The sequence below is a fragment of the Lepidochelys olivacea genome, assembly GCF_965140295.1.
Source record: "Lepidochelys olivacea isolate rLepOli2 genome assembly, chromosome: 10".
Taxonomy (NCBI): domain Eukaryota; kingdom Metazoa; phylum Chordata; order Testudines; family Cheloniidae; genus Lepidochelys; species Lepidochelys olivacea.
Genome location: NC_140420.1, coordinates 51,549,281 through 51,571,250, shown reverse-complemented (window position 1 = coordinate 51,571,250; position 21,970 = coordinate 51,549,281). Strand labels below are relative to the sequence as shown.

The window sequence follows — 21,970 nt, the reverse complement described above, 5'->3', positions numbered from 1 at the left end:
CAAAACTGGGATTTTGGAACACATCTTCCAGTCTCATGCACAACAAAATAGACGGTCATAGGTCCATCTACTGTAGGTCAATGTACAGTAGAGAACATTACTAGGGTCATGAACAAAAGAGTATACCAAGCTCCTACAGCACTACATATGGCTAACCTGAGTGGATAAACGGAGTATCGTTTTTTTGCTGGAGTTAGTCCATTTACAGTCATGAATGAAAGTTCCACAGAAAAATTAACAACTATACACATGCATTGTGTAAAAAAGTTAGTTTTCATCATGCTGTGTGTTTATATCGATTCTGCAATTGTTTTCCGAGAGGTGGCAGAAAATATAGCATGCAACAGATGATAAAAACATCTGCTACTAATTACAATGTCAGGTTTCAGAGTAACAGCCGTGTTAGACTGTATTCGCAAAAAGAAAAGGAGTACTTGTGGCACCTTAGAGACTAACCAATTTATTTGAGCATGAGCTTTCGTGAGCTACAGCTCACTTCATCGGATGCATTTCCACGGCATGCATCCGATGAAGTGAGCTGTAGCTCACGAAAGCTCATGCTCAAATAAATTGGTTAGTCTCTAAGGTGCCACAAGTACTCCTTTTCTAATTACAATGTAAGACTGTATGCAGAAAAGGACAGCTTAATTTCTTCTCTCTGGAAAGACTCTGATCCATGATGTCAGCAGTCTGACAGTCTCTTAAAAAAAAAAAAGTTCTTATTTTAATTGCTACTTCAGCATGGTTTTCCAGAACTAACTATGGGTATGTCTACACTGCAATTTAAAAACCGCAACTGGCTTCTGTCAGCTGACTCGGGCTCGTGGGGCTCAGGCTAAGAGCTGTTTAAAGGCAGTGTAGACATTCGAACTAGAGCGTGGGCTTTGGGACCCTAAGCCTCACAGGGGTCCTAGAGCCCAGGCTCCAAACCAAGCCTGAAAGTCTAACACTTCAATTAAACAGCCCCTTAGCCTGAGCCCCGTAGCCTGAGGCAGCTGGCATGGGTCAGCTGCAGGTGTCTACTTGCAGAGTAGATATACCCTATGTTTTCTGCCTTCTGCAATACTGCATTTATTTAATAGACAGTGTCTGAATTGACTTTCAAAGGCTCATGTAGCCGCTGAAAGGCTGCACTGGTAGCCATAGTCTCAGTTCATCCTACTAACTGCTGGACTCCACAACAGCTTTTCTGATTACAGCAGACAAGGCCAAGTTCTTTCCAAGTGGTGACATTCAGTTTTGGAGGAGTGCTTTGTATGATCTACTGGTATGTAGGGCAGCAGAAGTTAAAATTTTTGCTAAGCAGGGGTGAGAAACTTCTTTAGATAGGAGGTTAGGCTGTTACTTAAGGTTAGTCTCTAGAAAGCACATTATGATTTTGTTTTATATTTAACCTTTTGTTTCCAATATTCTTACTCACTATCACTTGAACCTTTAATAAACTTTTGTTCTTTTCACTATAAATATATCTAAGTGTTGTGATATTAAGCAAGGCGCTGAGCCTGAGCTGAATCACACAAGATGGTGCGTACACTGTTCCTTTGGGGATGGCAGACCTGGTATTTCTGTGGGTGCTCAGTGGACAAGGGATTGGACACTACAGGGGAATGCTTCAAAAGGACTTAGGGCCTGAGGTACAACCAGGGCCGGATCTAGGATTTTTGCCACCCCAAGCAAAAAAATTTTTGGCCATCCATGCTTTTTTTTTGTGCCCCCTCACCCCAACTCCACCCCTTCCCACCCCCTTCCCCAAATCCCCGGCCCCGCCTCCTCCCTCGGGCATGCTGCATTTCCCCTCCCCCATTGCTTCCTGCAGCTCCCCCATCCCGCAACCCAGCTCACCTCTGCTCCGCCTGCTCCCCTGAACCCGTGGCCGCTCTGCTTCTCCCCCTCCCTCTCAGGCGAGGGAGAGGCAGTGCGTTCAGGGGAGCAGGCAGAGCGGAGGTGAGGGGGGAGCGCAAGAAGTAACTGGGGGGGGGAACCACTCCCCGCCCCAGCTCACCTCCGCTGAGGTATATTTGAGGGGCAAAAAGACACCCTGACATCAGGTGCCTAGGAAGTAAACTGACAGCGAGTTGGTGTCATGAAAAAGGAATCTCAGCCAGCTAAACCTGGCTCCGCTCCACCACTACCGCCACCCCCAAGTGCACCGCCGCTCGGCTTCTCCTCCCTCCCTCCCAGGCTTGCTGCGCGAAATAGCTGTTTCACGCACGGCAAGCCTGAGAGGGAGGGGGGAGAAGTGGAGTGGCGGCGGCACGCTCAGAGGAACAGGCGGAGGCGAGCTGGACCACATTTCTAGTGGCGTCCCTAGAAACGTGCCGCCCCAAGCACCTGCTTGTTTTGCTGGTGCCTAGAGCTGGACCTGGGTGCAACTATTGCTAATATGCAAGACAAGGACTAGCATTGCCCAGAGGAAAGTGCTTGAGTGGTTAACAGGCTGGTGGTGTTGGAGTGGACACCCAGTTAAGCACAAGCACGACACCCTCACATTGGAGGCAGTAAGGGTGATAACTTGACCACTCTTGTGGGTAACCTGAGAGCCATCACAGAAAGGTATGGATCCCATGTCAGTCTAGCACTTTTAACAAGTACCTATTTGACTCTAAAACATCCACATACAAGTTGATTGGGGAGGAAAGCAAATCTTGCACCTGAACAGTGAGTCACTTTACTCAACATCTAGAAGTTTTTGGACAGATGCAGTAGTAATTACAATATGCCTCACTATACTATGTTGAAGATGTATGCAAATAATTTTAAAACCACATTACAGTTATGTACATTCCTTTGTTGAAGCAATTCATAGAATCATAGAATATCAGGGTTGGAAGGGACCTCAGGAGGTCATCTAGTCCAACTCCCTGCTCAAAAGCAGGACCCATCCCCATTAAATCATCCCAGCCAGGGCTTTGTCAAGCCTGACCTTAAAAACTTCTAAAGGAAGGAGATTCCACCACCTCCCTAGGCAACGCATTCCAGTGTTTCACCACCCTCCTAGTGAAAAAGTTTTTCCTAATATCCAACCTAAACCTCCCCCACTGCAACTTGAGACCATTACTCCTTGTCCTGTCCTCTTCCACCACTGAGAATAGTCTAGAACCATCCTCTCTGGGACCACCTCTCAGGTAGTTGAAAGCAGCTATTAAATCCCCCCTCATTCTTCTCTTCCGCAGACTAAACAATCCCAGTTCCCTCAGCCTCTCCTCATAAGTCATGTGTTCCAGACCCCTAATCATTTTTGTTGCCCTTCGCTGGACTCTTTCCAATTTATCCACATCCTTCTTGTAGTGTGGGGCCCAAAACTGGACACAGTACTCCAGATGAGGCCTCACCAATGTCGAATAGAGGGGGACAATCACGTCCCTCGATCTGCTCGCTATGCCCCTACTTATACATCCCAAAATGCCATTGGCCTTCTTGGCAACAAGGGCACACTGCTGACTCATATCCAGCTTCTCGTCCACTGTCACCCCTAGGTCCTTTTCCGCAGAACTGCTGCCTAGCCATTCGGTCCCTAGTCTGTAGCTGTGCATTGGGTTCTTCCGTCCTAAGTGCAGGACCCTGCACTTATCCTTATTGAACCTCATCAGATTTCTTTTGGCCCAATCCTCCAATTTGTCTAGGTCCCTCTGTATCCTATCCCTGCCCTCCAGCATATCTACCACTCCTCCCAGTTTAGTATCATCCGCAAATTTGCTGAGAGTGCAATCCACACCATCCTCCAGATCATTTATGAAGATATTGAATAAAACCGGCCCCAGGACCGACCCCTGGGGCACTCCACTTCACACCGGCTGCCAACTAGACATGGAGCCATTAAATATGTACAGCTATTAAATATATACAGCTCATCACTAGCACAAAATGCACACAATTGTTTGACTATAAGAAAAACAAGTTACTGTGTAACTATCTAGGCTCTAATCATAATCTTCCCTCTTTTTTAAAGTGGTGTTTTATTTAAAAAAAGTTAATGCCTTTTTTGTTAGTTTTTTTTTAAGAAAAAAAAGTTAAGCTTAATGAGTTTCTTTTCTTTGAGAAGGTTTCCACATATACCTACACAGCTAATCAAAAATGTCAGTCCAGGTTTGTGAAACAAACAATCTGACCCAGTAAAAAACAAAATGTAGCTTTAAAACTTTTGTTCTGTTAAGGAGATCACTAGAAAAAGCACTAATAATGGAGATCAGAAGTTAATGAGAAAAGTAGACATCCTCACCACTATTAGTTTGAAGCAAACAATCCAATTTAAAACGAGGCTACATCCTTCAGTCTTGTGGTGAAACAGAATATTTGAGTTATTTCATCAGGTTTGAAGTATTTTGCAGGAATTAATGCATAACACAATACTACTGGAAACAATGGTAACTGCAATAGGTTATTTGTGATTTCAATACCACTTTACCATCTTCCCTTAATAATCAAGTACTTGATATCAAAGTCAAAATAAAAATGGATTCAATATTATAAACAGTGGAAGATGTCAAAAGAAAGGTGTGCTCTGGTTGAGCTCCAGTTTACTTATGGCTTTTGTCATACAAAACAAATTTGGTTGCAAAAAAATAAGATGGAAACAGATGAAAAGCCTCTTATCCCACTTGAAATTTTTTAAAACCAAATTTCAAAACAGGAGGATGCCATGTTACTAAGGCAGCACTGAGGAATGGTGGAATTCAATTCCAGGTAGTAATAAATTCTGTGATGACAGCTCAATCCATTGAATATATAACAGGAAATAAACACCACACTGATATGCAAATGAAGTGATAGACATTGATGAATATAAACAAACATCTAACTAGGATTTTGTGGTTGGGGGAAAAGGTAGCTTTGTCCCTCTCTCAGGAAGCAGTGGAAAGAGAGTGATTTCCTTGCTCTCCTCTGGCCTGGTTACAAATTGTTGATACAAAGTCTGGACCTCATTCTGTTACATTACTTTGAATAGTACCTTATGCTGCAAGTGGTCCCACGGGGGAGGTGGCATAAGTAGGCCCGCTATGAACACACATCAGTCCCTCCATCTCGTCTCTTTTCTAGTGTTCTACAATAGTTGTAAAAATTACAGAACCCTAATTACCACCTTCTTGCATTTATACAGCACTTTTTATCAGCTCACCACAAAGGTCTTTGCAAATATTAACTAATTAAGCCTCACAATATCCCTGAAGTTGATAATTATTCCTATTTTGCTGGCCATAGAACCTGAAGCCATAGATAAATTGTTCTCATGTGCTTTAATAATTACACACTTACTGAAAGGATTTTTATTCAAGTTTTCCATATAGCTCACCCACTTTCTTGGGTAGAGAAGCAGCAAGAGAAATTTCAACATAGTAATTTCCCCAAAAATATTATTATAGAACTTGAAAATAGGAGCTTATTGAAAATGCCTCCTCAGCCATAATTATAGCATCACTACTGGGATGCTAGAACTATATTTGAAGATACCAATAATTTAAAGAAACTGCGTCCAAACCATGCTCCTTTAAAATATCAGGATAACTTTGTGTCTCGCCATTATATGAACTAAACATCAGTGCTGCTTATTAGCTGGAAGGGAATCTGAAACAGGAGACATCTACCACTGTTCAACAGTTTTGCTAGATATATAATCAGAGGAAATTATCCATTACTCAATAATTTCATAGACTCCAGAGCACCTTTTGTAGACTCCAGGGCAGGGTGAAGAAGAATGCTCTTATATGAAACTATTTCTCTTCTAATCCTGTCTTTCTCAGACTAGGATAACTGGCTTCTAACTACTTAATATGGGTGTGCAATTTTGAATATACAATATCTCCATTCAGTTGTTTTCCTTTATGTTTTAATGCTACAAATATCAATAATTTCTCAATGGATACTTAACTGATGAAGCATTAGGCATGGTGCACTGTTGTAAACAGAATTGTGAAAAGCTTACTGACATTGAAAGCAGTTGTTGCAAGTTATGTCAAAATATATGGGGCTTGTTATAAAAATGCAGTATACTAATATTAATTAAAAACTAAATGTAGATGAATGCAGTAATATCAGATTGTTCATTTGGTTCTTAGTTTTTTGGCAAACTGAAGCTATAATAAATTCCAAGAAACTGAAAGTTCAAGGCACTGGAAAGTACAAATTATTTACTTGACATCCATGAATGTACAATGGCTCCATTACAAGACATACAAAAGCAGTATTACTATATTTGCTTTTCATAGCCCACTTTTTCATAAACATGAATATTAAAAGAAACTAGTAACAAGAACGCCTCCTTGTCAAGTCTACATCAGACAGAATGGTAGGACAATCTCTACTTTTCACTCTAAAATGGTTTAAATTAGAAATCTGAGTAACTGAAAGAAACGAAAAATTACTTCTCTCATATAATCTAAATAAAAAAAAAGATATTGCAATGAATAATTTGTTTCTTGATCTGAAGCAGCACTACTTCATCATTCAGATGATTAGTAACTGAACCTGCTTTCAAAGACTCACTTTTGTAATGCAGCTTGTATATTCTGCTACAAAGTATGTAATCACTAGCACACTAGGAGGTTTTTACAAGTTATAGAGGTAATTTACAACCTCTGATCAGAGGGGAAAAATCCCCTCCCTTTGTAAAGCACTTAATCTACAGATATAAATCACTGTAGATTCATAGATATTTAGGTCAGAAGGGACCATTATGATCATCTAGTCTGACCTCCAGCACAACGCAGGCCACAGAATTTCACACACCACTCCTGCAAAAAACCTCACACCTATATCTGTGCTATTGAAGTCCTCAAATTGTAGTTTAAAGACTACAAGGAGCAGAGAGAATCCTCCAGCAAGTGACCCGTGCCCCATGCTACAGAGAAAGGCGAAAAACCTCCAGGGCCTCTTCCAATCTGCCCTGGAGGAAAATTCCTTCCCGACCCCATATATGGTGATCAGCTAAACCCTGAGCATATGGGCAAGATTCATCAGCCAGACAGTACAGAAAATTCTTTCCTGGGTAACTCAGATCCCACCCCATCTAATATCCCATCACAGGCCATTGGGCCTATTTACCATGAATATTTAATTACCAAAACCATGTTATGCCATCACACCATCTCCTTCATATACTTATCGAGTTTAATCTTAAAGTCAGATAGATCTTTTGCCCACACTGCTTCCCTTGGAAGGCTATTCCAAAACTTCACTCCTCTGATGGTTAGAAACCTTCGTCTAATTTCTAGTCTAAAATTTCCTGGTGGCCAGTTTATATCCATTTGTTCTTGTGTCCACACTGGTACTGAGCTTAAATGATTCCTCTCCCTCTCCGGTATTTATCCCTCTGATATATTTATAGAGAGCAATCATATCTCCCCTCAACCTTCTTTTAGTTAGGCTAAACAAGCCACGCTCCTTGAGTCTCCTTTCCATTCCTCAGATCATCCTAGTAGCCCTTCTCTGTACCTGTTCCAGTTTGAATTCATCCTTCTTAAACATGGGAGACCAGAACTGCACACAGTATTCCAGGTGAGGTCTCATCAGTGCCTTGTATAACAGTACTAAAACCTCCTTATCCCTACTGGAAATACCTCTCCTGATGCATCCCAAGACCGCATTAGCTTTTTTCACAGCCATATCACATTGGCGGCCCCTAGTCATCCTATGATCAACTAATACTCCAAGGTCCTTTTCCTCCTCCGTTACTTCTAACTGATGCGTCCCTAGCTTATAACTAAAATTCTTGTTATTAATCCCTAAATGCATGACCTTACACTTCTCACTATTAAATTTCATCCTATTACTATTACTCCAGTTTACAAGGTCATCCAGATCCTCCTGTAGGATATCCCTGTCCTTCTCTAAATTGGCAATACCTCCCAGCTTTGTATCATCCGCAAACTTTATTAAGTGACATGTATAATTTTTAGAAGTTTAAACAAGTAGTAAGGAAGGGAGACCTAGTAAAAATAACTAGTCTCATATTTGCAAATCCTCTGTGGTAGAGAACAGTCAAACTATAACTACTCTCTCAAATGTAGGCAGGGAACTGGGTTAGAGGGTAGTGCTGCAGCGGGCCAACAGGGGAATCTGAACTTTGGGGAGTCGGGGGAGGAAACTCTACTTAAATTTCCTCTGTTACTATGGAATGAACCAGTCTAAGTCAATGAATTTTGAACAGTTTTGAGTTTTGCCAAATACTGGAAAAATATACCTGACCTTAAAAGTCTGCATTAGCCCAAGGGAGCTTTGTTTCATGTCCCATGTGGAATACAACAGAATTACTTCAAGATCTACGTCCCCATTTCTGGATATGATGGAAGGCATCAGTTTTCTGCAATAATCAAAGAGCAAACCGAATCGAAGTGTCTGTCCTACATCAGCAAAAACAGAAAAGTTTGAAAAATGCATTGCTGCACTTTCTAGACCTCTTATATCTCTGCAAGTTTATATTAAGCTTGACTAAAGATATTCTCTTTCTGTCAAACCACACATGCAAAATTTGAAGTGAAAAGTTGTCTTTCACTGTCTTAAAGGTTAGGAGAAAACATCAAACTTCTAATGAAAAGTTGGTTACTAATTAGAGCTGCTTCCACCTCTCCATACTTTCATAAGGACAACTATCAGAATTAGTACCGAATATTCAATATATTACCTGCATGTAAGTCGTGTTTCATAGTAACACAGTAGAAAGTGAATTATTATCACAAAATGAAAGTGGCCTATCTTGAAACTGCATTATTCAGCAAGACATCATACTTTGTAAATTAGTTTATACCCACTCACTCTCATTAGGGCACCATATATTAGACATTTGATTAGACCTGAAATCAGGTTCTCTTTTAGTAAAGTATATGCTTTGGAAGGACAAGACTTTTGATACCAGGCATGTCTATCAGTCTTTTTCATATTGGGAACAAACAAGAGACTAAGTCCATGATTTGGCAAAGCACTTAAGCACATGCTGTGACATTCCAGGGTACAATCTAGACTAATGAGTAGGTGTGCCACCCTGGCCCTGCAACTTTGAGTGCCTTACAATGCTTTGCTGAAGTAGTTCCCTCCTGGGCTGCTCACAAACTGTCTTCCACAGCATGCAAGTCACACCCTGAGTGTTTGTGTGTAACTGCAGGCTGCCAGCCACACTTGGGTTAGGTTCTGGCGCTCACCAGCCTTAGTTATACTGCAGGGTGACCCAAAGACACCCCCAGTCTTAGATTTTCCCCAGACATGTATGTCCTGCACTGCCCAACCCCTTCTTCTGGTCAAAACAAATCCATTATTTCTTTAATAGAAATAATATGCACAAAAATGCCACCATAACTGGAGTTTCCCAAACACTTCAATTTTAACATACTGGATTAGATAAAACAATAAAACAAGTTCATTAACTACAAAGAGATAGTGAGTACAAGTAATGAGGCATAAAAGTAAGAAATGGTTACAAGAAAAATAAAAATAAAACACGAGTGTCTAACAAACTATGTTCTCTCACCACATGTCTTCAGCAGTCTTGTTTTGCTTATTCTCCCCCACCATAGCAATTACGTTTACGTCAATGCACTGCCCTTAGCAGTAAAGACATGAGCTTTATTTGGTCTGCTACATTTGTAATAGCTGTTCAGAATGTAGAACAGGGTAATTTTTTATGCTTTCTGTAGTTGACCAAAGTAAAAAATCAACTAGACTCTTTCCGTCTGAAAAGATTTTTCTCCCTTCCCACTGAGGAAGTGGACCTTAAATGCCAAGAAACTAAACATGCCACATTTTAAGATATTCTGACAATAAAAGGATGAATTAACACCCTTTAAATTGAGGTCTCTCACACTGTATGACCCAAACTTAACAGTACTCCATTTTGTTTCCATTTACAAAATCTATTCTTCCAAGCATCATTATGTTCCATGACTGAAATAGGTTAGGACAGCCATATGAACTTACATTTACGTCTAAGAGGCACATTTATAAACACAAGAAATGAATATAAAATATTGATTTTAGAGAATGTGATTCTGCAAACTTTACAAGAACATTTGCAATCTGCTTTAAAGAAGGAAAAAAAGGAGGGAAATTGTAGAAAATTTACCATGAAAAAATCATAGTGGTAAACTCTTACTAAACAGAAATACTACATGCTCCATATGTGTAACTCAAGTTTTCAACCTACCTATATTGTCTTTGGCAACAAGACCTTTGGAAAAGTCACTGGGTGTAGGTGAAGTTCTGCTATCCCTCTTTGCTACATCAAGGTTGTTACAATATTCCCATCTCTTCTGTTGAAGTTCTTGAAGCCAGTATGTCATGTCCTGACGGGTAGCAGCCTACAAAAAAGAGACCAGAGTACTGAAAAACAAAGACTGATACACTTGTCAAGCATGAATATAATTTAACTTGTGTTGAAAGGAAGACAACAGAGGTACCAAGTAGAGCCCTATGCGGATACAAAATTTGTATCTGCATCCGATCCATAATCCGCAAACATGGTCTGCACATTTGCAGGACTCTAGTGCCAAGAGAGCAGAGGTGCCAATAACATTCAACTAAATATGATAACCCAAAAACGGCTTTATTGTAATTTTAGATAGATAGATACACACACACGTCACTAATAAGACAAATCGACCTTTAAAAACTAATCATGTATGCCTAGTTTCTCCACCTTTGCATCTCCATCTCCCCAAGTCTCAAGAAGCTGCTCCCATACTATAGCACAGCCCTGATGTGGTTGCTTCCTTGACAGCCTCCTGAACATTTAAGTTAGCACAAGACACTATGAAGAATTCTTAATATACATGAATAAAGACTGCAGAAAAAACCAAGTCTCCATACCTACAATCAGCAAGAACCCGATTCTAAGTATTTGTAATGTGCTTGGCTGAAAGTGGACAAGAATATATACTGTTACAGTGCGTCCTTTAATAATAATATATTTACATGTTCTGTTACGTATCTATTGCTATATGAACTATTAACTCCTACAGCAAGAGGAAGTGTAACAAAACTGCAATGAAATAAATATTTAAGACATTTAATCTACAAATTTAAAACAGTTAAGTCCTCTGCTAATTAACAGAATGAGCAATGGAAATGTAAACATCTTTAAACTATGCAGTAAAACCCAAATCTAAATACATTTTTATCATATTTTACTTGAGAGCGTTTGTTGCCATTATTCTTATCAGATTGGTCTTCTCTGTTAAATCAATAAGGAAAAATGACTGGGTAGAACAGGGATCGGCAACCTTTGGCAAGTGGCCTGCCAGGGAAACCTGCTGGCGGGCTGGGACAGTTTGTTTACCTGCAGTGTCTGCAGGTTCGGCCGATTGCAGCTCCCAGTGGTTGTGGTTCGCCGTTCCAGGGCTGCAGGAAGAGTTGGAGCTGCGATCGGCCAAACCTGCAGATGCGACAGGTAAACGAACTGTCCCGGCCTGCCAACGCTTTCCCTGGTGGGCCGCGTGCCAAAGGTTGCCGATCCCTGGGGTATAAGGAAGAGGATTATGGATCTGGTGACCAGATTTTACACAAATGACTCTCAATACTTCACATGCAGAATCAGATAGCTTAAATCTCCTGTCCTGGTGCCTTGTTAAACAAAACTCACAGAAGAGACGATACCAAAGGTTCAAAGACAAACATCCTGCATGAGGTATTTCAAATTCCTTGTATCAGCAGAACCCAGTTTCACACATTCTGTTCTTTTTCACCCACTAGTTGTGGAGAAAAATTTGCATTATAAAATGAGATAGAAAATGACTGGTTTGCATAGTATCTGCCATGAATTGAAGAACAAAAGTGAAAAACAGAACACAAAGTAAACACTCATTTACCCATTCAGCTATCACTGGGAGTGACTGAGTCAGATCTCTAAATGTCTCTCCTTTTAGGTCCAATCTTTGACATCATCATAAGTGAAAATGGAAAATTTCCTGGCTGTAGAGTCCTTGAGAGATTTCTAAACCAAACACTGTTCTCCACATCTATATCAGAAGTTATCTCCTGCTCAATTTTTATCCAGTGGCAGTTTTATCCAGTTACTAATAAATTATAGAGCCCAGGTTACCTGGTAGATTAGAATTTCCCTTTAGGTCTCTCTATATGTAGACTTTGTCAACTATCATGTTATTGTCTTAAAGCAGAAGGCAACTGAGTATTTACAGGGCTATATATCTATACAGTGTTTAGAATTTAAAAAGCTGTTCTCTGTTTGTCACTCAGTAGCAGCTTCTAAGTCTCACTGCCTCAAACTTTTTTTTTTAAAAGGTATATTTATTCACATCAGTGTTTCTGTTCATAATTTGCTCATAACCATTTTCATGCTATACTCCTCCTCCTCCTCCCCCATATTAGTTACCTAGGAAGCGATAGATTAAAAACAGCAACAGCTTAAACTCAAAGCCCTGGCTATATTTGATTTCCTTCTTCAACTGCACTCAGACATTCCCAGCTTCTTGGGATCCCACTCTTGTGCCTTAAGTCAGCAGGCAATTGTGCTTCTGCTGTAGTTGCCTTAAGGTATAAAACTCATATCTTTGTCCCATTTTTAAAAACCAAACTCATCATTTTCCCAGAAGAACTGTTAGTATCACCGCTGTGCCCCAAATTTATTAGCTCTCCTTCCCCCACCCAACCCCTCTCCATTTATATTTGTTGTGACCAGATTACTGGCATGTAAAATTAAAAAGTCCATAGAGGAGATTTTAAACTAAGGGCTGGGGTTACCATACAACCGGATTTTCCCAGACACTGCCTCTTTTTTGAGCCTCCTTTCTTTGTCCGGGCAGATTTTTCAAACAACAGGAAATGTCCGGGGCTTTTGCAGAGCACACGAGCTGCAGTTCAGAAAGAACCCTGACTGGTCCACTTCCCAACTGGTCCCTCCCCTGAAAGCCACAGCTGTGGGATCCCACCCACTTAGGACCCAGCTCCCAGCCCTAGGGAGGGGGTCCTGGAGGGAGGCGCTGACTGATGGCTGTAGCTGCATCCTGGGCTTGTACCAACCACCCTGCAACTGTGACAGGGAGCAACAGTGCCCTCCACTTTCAGCGAGTATCCCTGCTGCAGGTACCCCCTCCAGAACTGTACCATCCGCCCTCACAAATATTCCCCCCTCCCACAGCAGTGTCCTTTCTTTGGAAACCTGAAATGTGATAACCCTACGCTGGGGGAAAGCTGACAGGTGCGGAGGAGCATGCAGTTCAGACAGAAACATCCCTCAGGGCAAGATCTATTAATGGAGGATTCTCTATATCCTAGTAAGGAGAAGAGGATGGAAGATGATTAAGTACAGGTAGGATCTAATGAGAAACAGCCAAATGAAAAAGAGTCCCATCCAATTACATCACATAATGGCAGACAGCTAAAAAGGTGTCAAGTTTTATAAGTGCTTATATATAAATGCTAGAAGACTAAATACTAAAATGGGTGAACTTGAGTGCCTGGTATTAAATGAGTATATTGATGTAATAGGTATCACAGAAACTTGGTGGAGTGATGATCGTTAGTGGGACATAGTAAAACCAGGGTACAAAATATATAGGAATGACAGAATAGGATGTGCAGGTGGGAAGTGGCACTATATGTGAAGGAAAGCACGTAATGCGGAGTCAAATGCAGTAAAAATCTAAATGAACCAAACTGTACCACAGAATCTCTACGGATAGAAATTTCGTGCTTGAATAATAAAAAGATATCAGTAGGGATATACTACAAACCATCTGATCAGGATGCTGATGGTGAATGTGAAATACTCAGGGAGATTAGAGAGGCTATTAAAAAAAACCCCTCAATAATAATGGGGGATTTCTCTATCCCCAAATTGACTGGGTACATGGCACCTCAGGACAGGATGCAGAGATAAAATTTCTTGACACCATAAATGACTGTTTCTTGGAGCAGCTAGGCCTGAAACCCACAAGACGACAGGCAATTCTTGATTTAGTCGTTAGTGGCGCACAGGATCTGCTCCAAGAGGTGAATATAGCTGAACCACTTGGTAATAGCGACCATAATATAATTTAACATCCTTGTTGGGGGGAACACACCAAAGAAGCCCACCATAGTAGCATTCAATTTTAGAAAGGGGAACTATGCAAAAATGAGGAATAGTTAAACAGAAATTAAAAGGTACAGACCAAAAGTGAAATGCCTGCAAGCTGCATGGAAACTTTTTAAAAACACCATAATGCAGACTCAAATTAAATGTATACCCCAAATTTAAAAAAAACATAGTAAGACCACCAAAAAAAAGTGCCACCGTGGCTAAACAATTAAATAAAAGAAGTGGTTAGAGGCAAAAAGGCATCCTTTAAAAATTAGAAGTTAAATCCTATTGAGGAAAATAGAAAGGAGCATATTTCAGCATGGTAGCTGTGTTAGTCTGTATCAGCAAAAAGAATGAGGAGAACTTGTGGCACCTTAGAGACTAACAAATTTATTCGTAGGCTAGCCCACGAAAGCTTATGTTCAAAATAAATTTGTTAGTCTTTAAGGTGCCACAAGTACTCCTTGTTTTTTTTAGAAAGGAGCATGAACTCTTGCAAGTCAAGTGTAAAAGTATAACTAGACAGGCCAAAAAAGAATTTGAAGAGCAACTAGCCAAAGACTCAAAAAGTAACAGCAAATATTTTTTTAAGTATATCAGAAGTAGGAAGCCTGCTAAACAATCAGTGTGCCCACTGGACGACAGAGATGCTAAAGGAGCATCTCCAGGAAGATAAAGCCATTGTGGAGAAACTAAATCAATTCTTTGCATCGGTCTTCACTACAGAGGATGTGAGGGAGATTCCCATACCTGAGCCAATCTTTTTAGGTGACAAATCTGAGGAACTGTCCCAGACTGAGGCGTCATTAAAGGAGGTTTTGGAACAAATTGATAAGTTAAACCAGGGGTGGCCAACCTGAGCCTGAGAAAGAGCCAAAATTTACAAATGTACATTGCCAAAGAGCCACAGGAATACATCAGCAGCCCCCATCGGCTCCTCCCTGCCCTGCCACCCCCAGCACCTCCTGCCCGCTGGCAGCCCTGCCGATCAGCATCTCCCCTTCCCTCCCCATGCCTCCTGCCTGCCACGACAGTGTACAGGAGGCTCTGGGATGGAGGGGGGAAGAGCAAGGGTGCAGCAAGCTCAGGGGAGGGGGTGGGAAGGGGTGAGTCCCTCGGAGTAAGGGGTGGAGTGTGGGCAGGGCCTGGGATTGAGCAGTGGAAAATTGGCACCTGTAGCTCCAGCCCCAGAGTCAGCACCCATGCAAGGAACCACATATTAACTTCTGAAGAGCCGCAGGCGGCTCTGGAGCCCCAGGTTGGCCACCTCTGAGTTATACAGTACTAAGTCACCAGAACCAGATGGTATTCACCCAAGAATTCTGAAGAAACTCAAATATGAAATTGCAGAACTACTAACTGTGATATGTAATCTATCATTTAAACCAGCTTCTGTACCAGATGGCTGGTGGATAGCTAATGTAACACCAATTTTTAAAAAAATGTCCAGAGGTGATCCTGGCAATTACAGGCCAGTAAACCTCACTTCAGTACCAGGCAAACTGGTTGAAACTATGGTAAAGAACAGAATTATCAGACACATAGATGAACATAATTTGTTGGGGAAGAGTCAACATGGTTTTTGTAAAGGGAATTCATGCCTCACCAATCTATTAGAATTCTTTGAAGGGGTCAACAAAAATGTGGACAAGGGTGATCCAGTGAATATAGTGTACTTAGACTTTCAGAAAGCCTTTAAAAAGGTCCCTAACCAAAGGTACTTAAACAAAGTAAGCTGTCATTGGATAAGAGGGAAGGTCCTCTCACGGATCAGTAACTGATTAAAAGATAGAAAAAGGTTGGAATAAATGGTCAGTTTTGAGAATGGAGAGAGGTAAATAATAGTGTCCCACAGGATTCTATACTGGGACGAGTGCTGTTCAACATATTCATAAATGATCTGGAAAACAGCGAGGTGGCAAAATTTCCAGATGATACAAAACTACTCAAGATAGTTAAATCCAAAGCAGACTGTGAAGTTACAAAGCAATCTCACAAAACTGGGTGACTGAGCAACAAAATGGTAGATGAAATTCAATGCTGATAAATGCAAAGTAATGCATGTTAGAAAACATAATTCCAACTATATATATACAAAATAATGGGATCTAAATTAGCTGATACCACTCAAGCAAGATCTTGGAGTCATTATGGATACTTCTCTAAAAAATACCTGCTCCATGTGCAGCAGCAGTCAAAAAAGCTATCAGAATGTTAGGAAACATTAGGAAAGGAATAGATAATAAAACAGCAAATATTATAATGTCTCTATATAAATACATGGTACACCCATATCTAGAATACTGTGTGCAGATCTGGTCACCCCATCTCAAAAAAGATATATTGGAATTAGAAAAAGGGTACAGAGAACAACAAATTATTAGGGGTATGGAATAGCTTCTGTTTAAGGAGAGTTTAAAAAGACTGGGATTTTTCAGCTTGGAAAAGAGACCACTAAGGGAGGGATATGATAGAAGTCTATAAAATCTTGACTGCTGTGGAGAAAGTGAATAAGGAAGCATTATTTACTCCTTCACATAACACAAGAACTACGGGTCACGCAATGAAATTAATAGGCAGCAAGTTTAAAACAAACAAAAGGAAGTATTTCTTCATAAAACGCACAGTCAATCTGTGGAATTCCCTGCCGGAGATGTTGTGAAGGCTTCAAAAAAGAACTGGATAAGGTCCTCAAGGATAGGTTCATCGATGGCTATTAGCCAGGATGGGCAGGGATGCAACCCCATGCTCTGAGTGCCCCTAGCCTTTGTTTGCCAGAAGCTGGGAGTGGAAAACAGGGGATGGATCACTTGATTATTACCTGTTCTGTTCATTCCCTCTGAAGCACCTGGCATTGGCCAGCGTTGGAAGACTGGATACTGGGCTAGACAGACCACTGGCCTGACCAAGTATTGGATGTTTTTATGACCCCTTTAATCTATGTAGTTTGAATCTATATGTGGGGTTTTTAATTATGTTGTTACTGTATTTTACATTGTTTTATCATATTATGCCCTAAGCACTATTGTGAGTAGTGCTTTTATAAACCAGGTCAGTTCACTTGTCTATTGGTATAGATCAAAGTAACTGTTAAATGTGTAAGAGTGTATTTGGTGTTTAAACTTCATGAAAACTAATGGGATGCTACTTGCATTATTTTCACTTATCTGTATCCTGTTATAATGCAATAGCAAACATCTACATTGAGTATACCCTGTAACTAAACAACACATCAAATGAGCCATCAAACAGGAAAGAAGCCTTGTAAAATTCAAATGAAGAACTGTAACACAGAATTGGGGAAACTACGGCTCGTGAGCCAAATCCGGCCTGCTGCTTAATTTCATCCAGCCCACGGGAAAGTCTCCTCACTGTGGGCCAGAAACCCCAAGCCTTGGTGCTCCCCATGCAGGGCTGGAACCATGAGTGCCAGCTCGCCCTGCTGCAGGGGGAACCTAGGGTTGTCAGACCATTAAAAGTCCAGTCAGCTTCGCACAGCTCCCGGAAGCGGCCGGCATGTCCCTGCGGCCCCTAGGCACAGAGGCGATCAGGGAAGCTCCGCGTGCTGCCTCTGTCCCCAGCACCGGCTCTGCAGCTCCCATTGACTGGGAACCATGGCCAATGGGAGCTGCGGGGGCGGTGGCTGTGGGCACGAGCAGGATGCACCGCACAGAGCCGCCTGGCCACGCCTCCGTGTAGGAGCCAGACTTGCAAGCCACTTTAGGGAGAAGTGCGGAGCCAGGCAAGGCAGGGAATCTGCCTTAGCTCCACTGTGCTGCCAATCAAGAACCGCCTGAGGTAAGCACCACCTGGCCAGAGCCCATACCCTGAACCTCCTGCCCCAGTCCTGAGCCCCTCCTGCATCCAAACTCCCTCCCGGAGCTTGTACCCCGAACCTCCTCCTGCACCACAACCCCCTGCCCCAGCCCGGAGCCCCCTCCTGCACCCCACACCCCTGCCCCCTCCCATACCCTGAACCCCTCATTTCTAGCCCCACACAGGAGCCTAAGGGAATCCCTGAGCCTCCACATTCCCCCGTGGGACTGGAGCCATGAGAGCCAGCTCACCCCACTGCAGGAGGAAGCCTTGAGCCTCCACACTCCCCCCCATGGGGCTGTGTGTGGCCCAGGACTGATTTTTTCTATGGGTCTATGGCCCCTGATAGACAAAAGGTTCCCCACCACTGTTCTAACAGAAAAATGCTAATTTCAAAGCAAGTGGTCGTTGTGTGCGATGATCGGAGGTCAAAGACTCAAAATGCATTCCTCACTCTATATCAAGGTGGATAAAAATCAACGATCAAAAAAATGATTTTTTTGATAAAATGCTTTTTGAGGAAAAACCTATCTAATGATAAAGATACATTATACCTCAAAGATATCTCATCATAGAATACGGATTAGAAATTCTAATTCTATGGTATGAGACAATATAGTCATGTAATTTTTAAGAAAAGTTTTGTAAATGAGTTCCAATAGTTCCTGGATTAAGGACCCAATTTTATGGGGTTCCAGGGGCTTCTGTATAGATTATTTAGGTTAATCTTCCTATCTACGGGACTCAGTGCTCAGTCTAGAAGATACCATCAGAGATGCTTTGTTTTATAGTTCTCAAACTGTGGATTTGTGTCTCCAGAGATAACATGCTTGTTAACAGAAAAAATGTTTTTAAAATAAATAAATAAATATAGAGGCGAAAAATAACAGACCTCAACCCTATTGTCCTTCTGCAAATTTATGTAAACAGAGTCAACTCCTTACCTCTCTTTAAAAGTGCTAAATTTCAAAAAGTTCAATGAATAGGAGATTGTTGGGGGCAGAAAAGATCTGGACAAGGAGAATTCTGGAGATAAACGTGAGAAGGGAGGGACAGGCAGTAGACACAAATGTGAAACTGTTTGAGCAGGATATTCCAGAAGCCTCGAGGTCTTTCTGAGTGTAGGCTTCATTGATTTGAGATCTACCATACAACTCTCTCACTAGAAGGGAAAACCTCTAATGGCAGCAGGCTGTACAAGAAACGCAGTTTGGGAATAAGAGCCATTCAAGAAATATAAGTTTGCTGATGATGGTTTAAAAAAAGTCACACCAGTGAACTGGTGGAAGTCACTTAAGCTCTCGGATTCAGAGACCCTTGAAGAGATAATCTCACTTTTAACAGAAGTAGCTTCTTCTGCCAGTGTAGAAAGAATATTTTCTTCCTTTGGAAGAATTCATTCCAAACTGAGAAATCGTTTGGGACCTGAAAAAGCAGGAAAGCTTGTTTTTCTTTCCCAGATTATGAACAAACAGGTGAAGACGACTGAGTTAGCTGCAGAAGCCAATATTTTAACTTTCCCATGTTGACCTCGCTGACACAGTATATTTAATTTTTGTTTGTTTTTTAAAAAAGATTTCATTTAACTATTTTAGTTAAAAACAATTTTAACAAAAACAAACCTGATTTTAAAAAACTTGAATGTTTAACTACATGCAAAAATTCATGTTTGTTTTGTTAAGATATTATATGGTTGCTGCTGAAGTAAAAAAAATCCTGAATACATAAGACTATTGTTTTAGTTAAATAAAACAATTTAAATTCTCCTCTGTACCTACAAATGTTCTCCACCTAATACAGCATGGCAAGAAAATCCTCCAAATATTAATGATTAACCTGTTGAATTGGAGATTATTTATGAAGTCACAGGGAGGTAATCTTATACTTCAATTAGCTTTGGTAAATGCTAATTACCAATCATTCATATTCTGATATAGCTGTAAAACTAATCTGTAAAGTTTTCAAAATAAATCACTTAAAAATGTATAATGTGTACCTTCTAAAAATGAAATCTACATCTATCTCGGAGTTGTGAAGAATATGTATTAAGGTTTTAAGAACCAACAAGAATGCATTTTTATGTAGAAATCCATTATTAAATCGAGTCTTCTTAACTAGTGATTTAAATCAATTTGCTTTAAATCAAATCCACCCTGCTCTATATCGTCAAAGGAAAAGCCCACGTGGGTAGTGACCCTGTCAACTTGATTTCTGTGAGAAGAAGCTACAAGTATGGATTCAGGGAAAGATCCTGCATCTCTGGAAAGTTTGGATTTTAACAGGGCAGAATAACTGAATGAGAAGACTGAGATCCCCAGAATTCTTCTGGGTAGCCCTGAGACACTTTTGGGAAACTGGCAGATTATTAGATCTTTGCTACCATTCGGAATTATAGATTGTGATTTACGCGAACATATATTTTACCTGCTTTAAACTCTCAAAAATTCACTTCCTTTTCTTAGCTAATAAACCTTTAGTTAGTTTACTGTAGAACTGGCTACCAATGTTGTCTTTGGTGTAAGATCTAGAGTACCAATTGATCTCTGGTAAGTGACTGGTCTCTTTGGACTGGAAGCAACCTAAATGTGATGTGATCTTTGGTATAAATGCCCCATTTATCACTAAGTCCCATCTGTCTCGGTAGCAAGATAGACTGGAGCGTCTAAGGGGACTGTGACTCCATGCTAAGATTGACATAGTGATCCAGGAGTTCACATTTGGTACTAGCTTGGTGAAATCTAATTATAGACTACACCACCAGTTTGGGGTATCTGCCCTGTTTTCTGACAGTCTGCCATGAGGCAAGCACTTACAGTTGTGAGCCACATCAGACAGCATGACACCTGGTAAGAAATATTTATAGGATTTGTGAGGAAAAGGATGTGACATTACACTCCATAATTTTATGGAAATATGCTTATGATATGGACATGGCATAACTGAGATATAGTTTATGCAGATGCTCATGTAAGTTATCACTGGAAAGGTTATTATATACTGAATGTGATTATCCAATCTGCATGCCTGTATCATTTCTGACAGGTTTCAGTTTGGTAACCATATTAGTTAGTCTGTATCAACAAAAACAATGAGTCCTTGTGGCACCTTAGAGACTAACAAATTTATTTGGGCATATGCTTTTGTGGGCTAAAACCCACTTCATCAGATACATGGAGTGAAAAATACAATAAGCAGCATATATATTACAGCACATGAAAAGATGGGAGTTGCCTTAACAAGTGGGGGGTCAAGATCTTGAGATCTCAAGCTGCAGGCCAGTGCAGCTGCCTTTCAAGCCTTTTTGTAATTTGCCTGTAACAATACCGAGGGTGAGAAATTACTATTTGTAACCAATTTCTTTAGTGAATCAACCTTCGTATGTGTGTTTTGTTTTGTTTGCTTGGTAATTTGCTTTGTTCTGTTTGCTATCTCTTTAATCACTTAAAATCTACCTTTTATAGTTAATAAATTTATTTTATTATTAAACCCAATTTCTAACTGGGGGGGGGGCAAGAAGTCGTGCATCTCTCTCTTCACATTAAGGAAGAGGGAAAATTTTTATGAGCTTGCACTGTGCAGATTTTTCTATACAGTGCAAGACAATATACCTTTGGGTCTGCACTCCAAAGCAGGTAGACACCTGAGTGCTGGGGCAAGTCCCTTAAGCGGAGTGTTCCCAGAGCTGATCTCAGTGTCTGTGTCTTTCTGCAGTGGGATGTGGCCCTGCCTGTGTGTGCATGCTAGAGGAGGCTTAAAAGCCTGACTCAGCCAGACCAGGTTAAAGGGAGCGTCTGCTGGCTGAACAGGCGGACTCAGTGATATCTCAGCACTTCAGGTGGCATCTTAAAAGGGGGGCAACCCCTCACAGGAAGGTTGGTTTTTTCCCCTCATTTCTATGAAACAAAGGGCCTGATTCTGCAAACAGAAATTGATGTTCACTCTTGAGCTTATCCAGCCAAATCAATACCATTAAGTGCAGGTAGCAAATGGTTCCAGGATAGGCCCTATTATTCTAAAGCAAGGATGTGAAGAAGTGGGAATGTTCTTAATGTTTTCTCTGAATACTGTGTGGGTGCCTCAGTTTTCCCATGACATTTCTTAAGTATCTAGGCAGTAGGATAAGGGTATGTGATTGTTACAGAGCCCTAAAGG

The 21,970-nt window shown here is 41.0% G+C and overlaps 1 protein-coding gene across 1 annotated transcript in view; it reads right to left on the bottom strand.

Moving 5' to 3' along the window:
• The window catches only part of TBC1D2B (TBC1 domain family member 2B), a 63,796-nt gene that overhangs the window by 36,792 nt on the left and 5,034 nt on the right, over window positions 1–21,970 (bottom strand). The window contains exon 2 of the mRNA XM_084640719.1: window positions 10,130–10,283. Coding sequence (XP_084496845.1) covers window positions 10,130–10,283 — 154 coding nt within the window. The remainder of the gene's footprint in view (window positions 1–10,129; window positions 10,284–21,970) is intronic.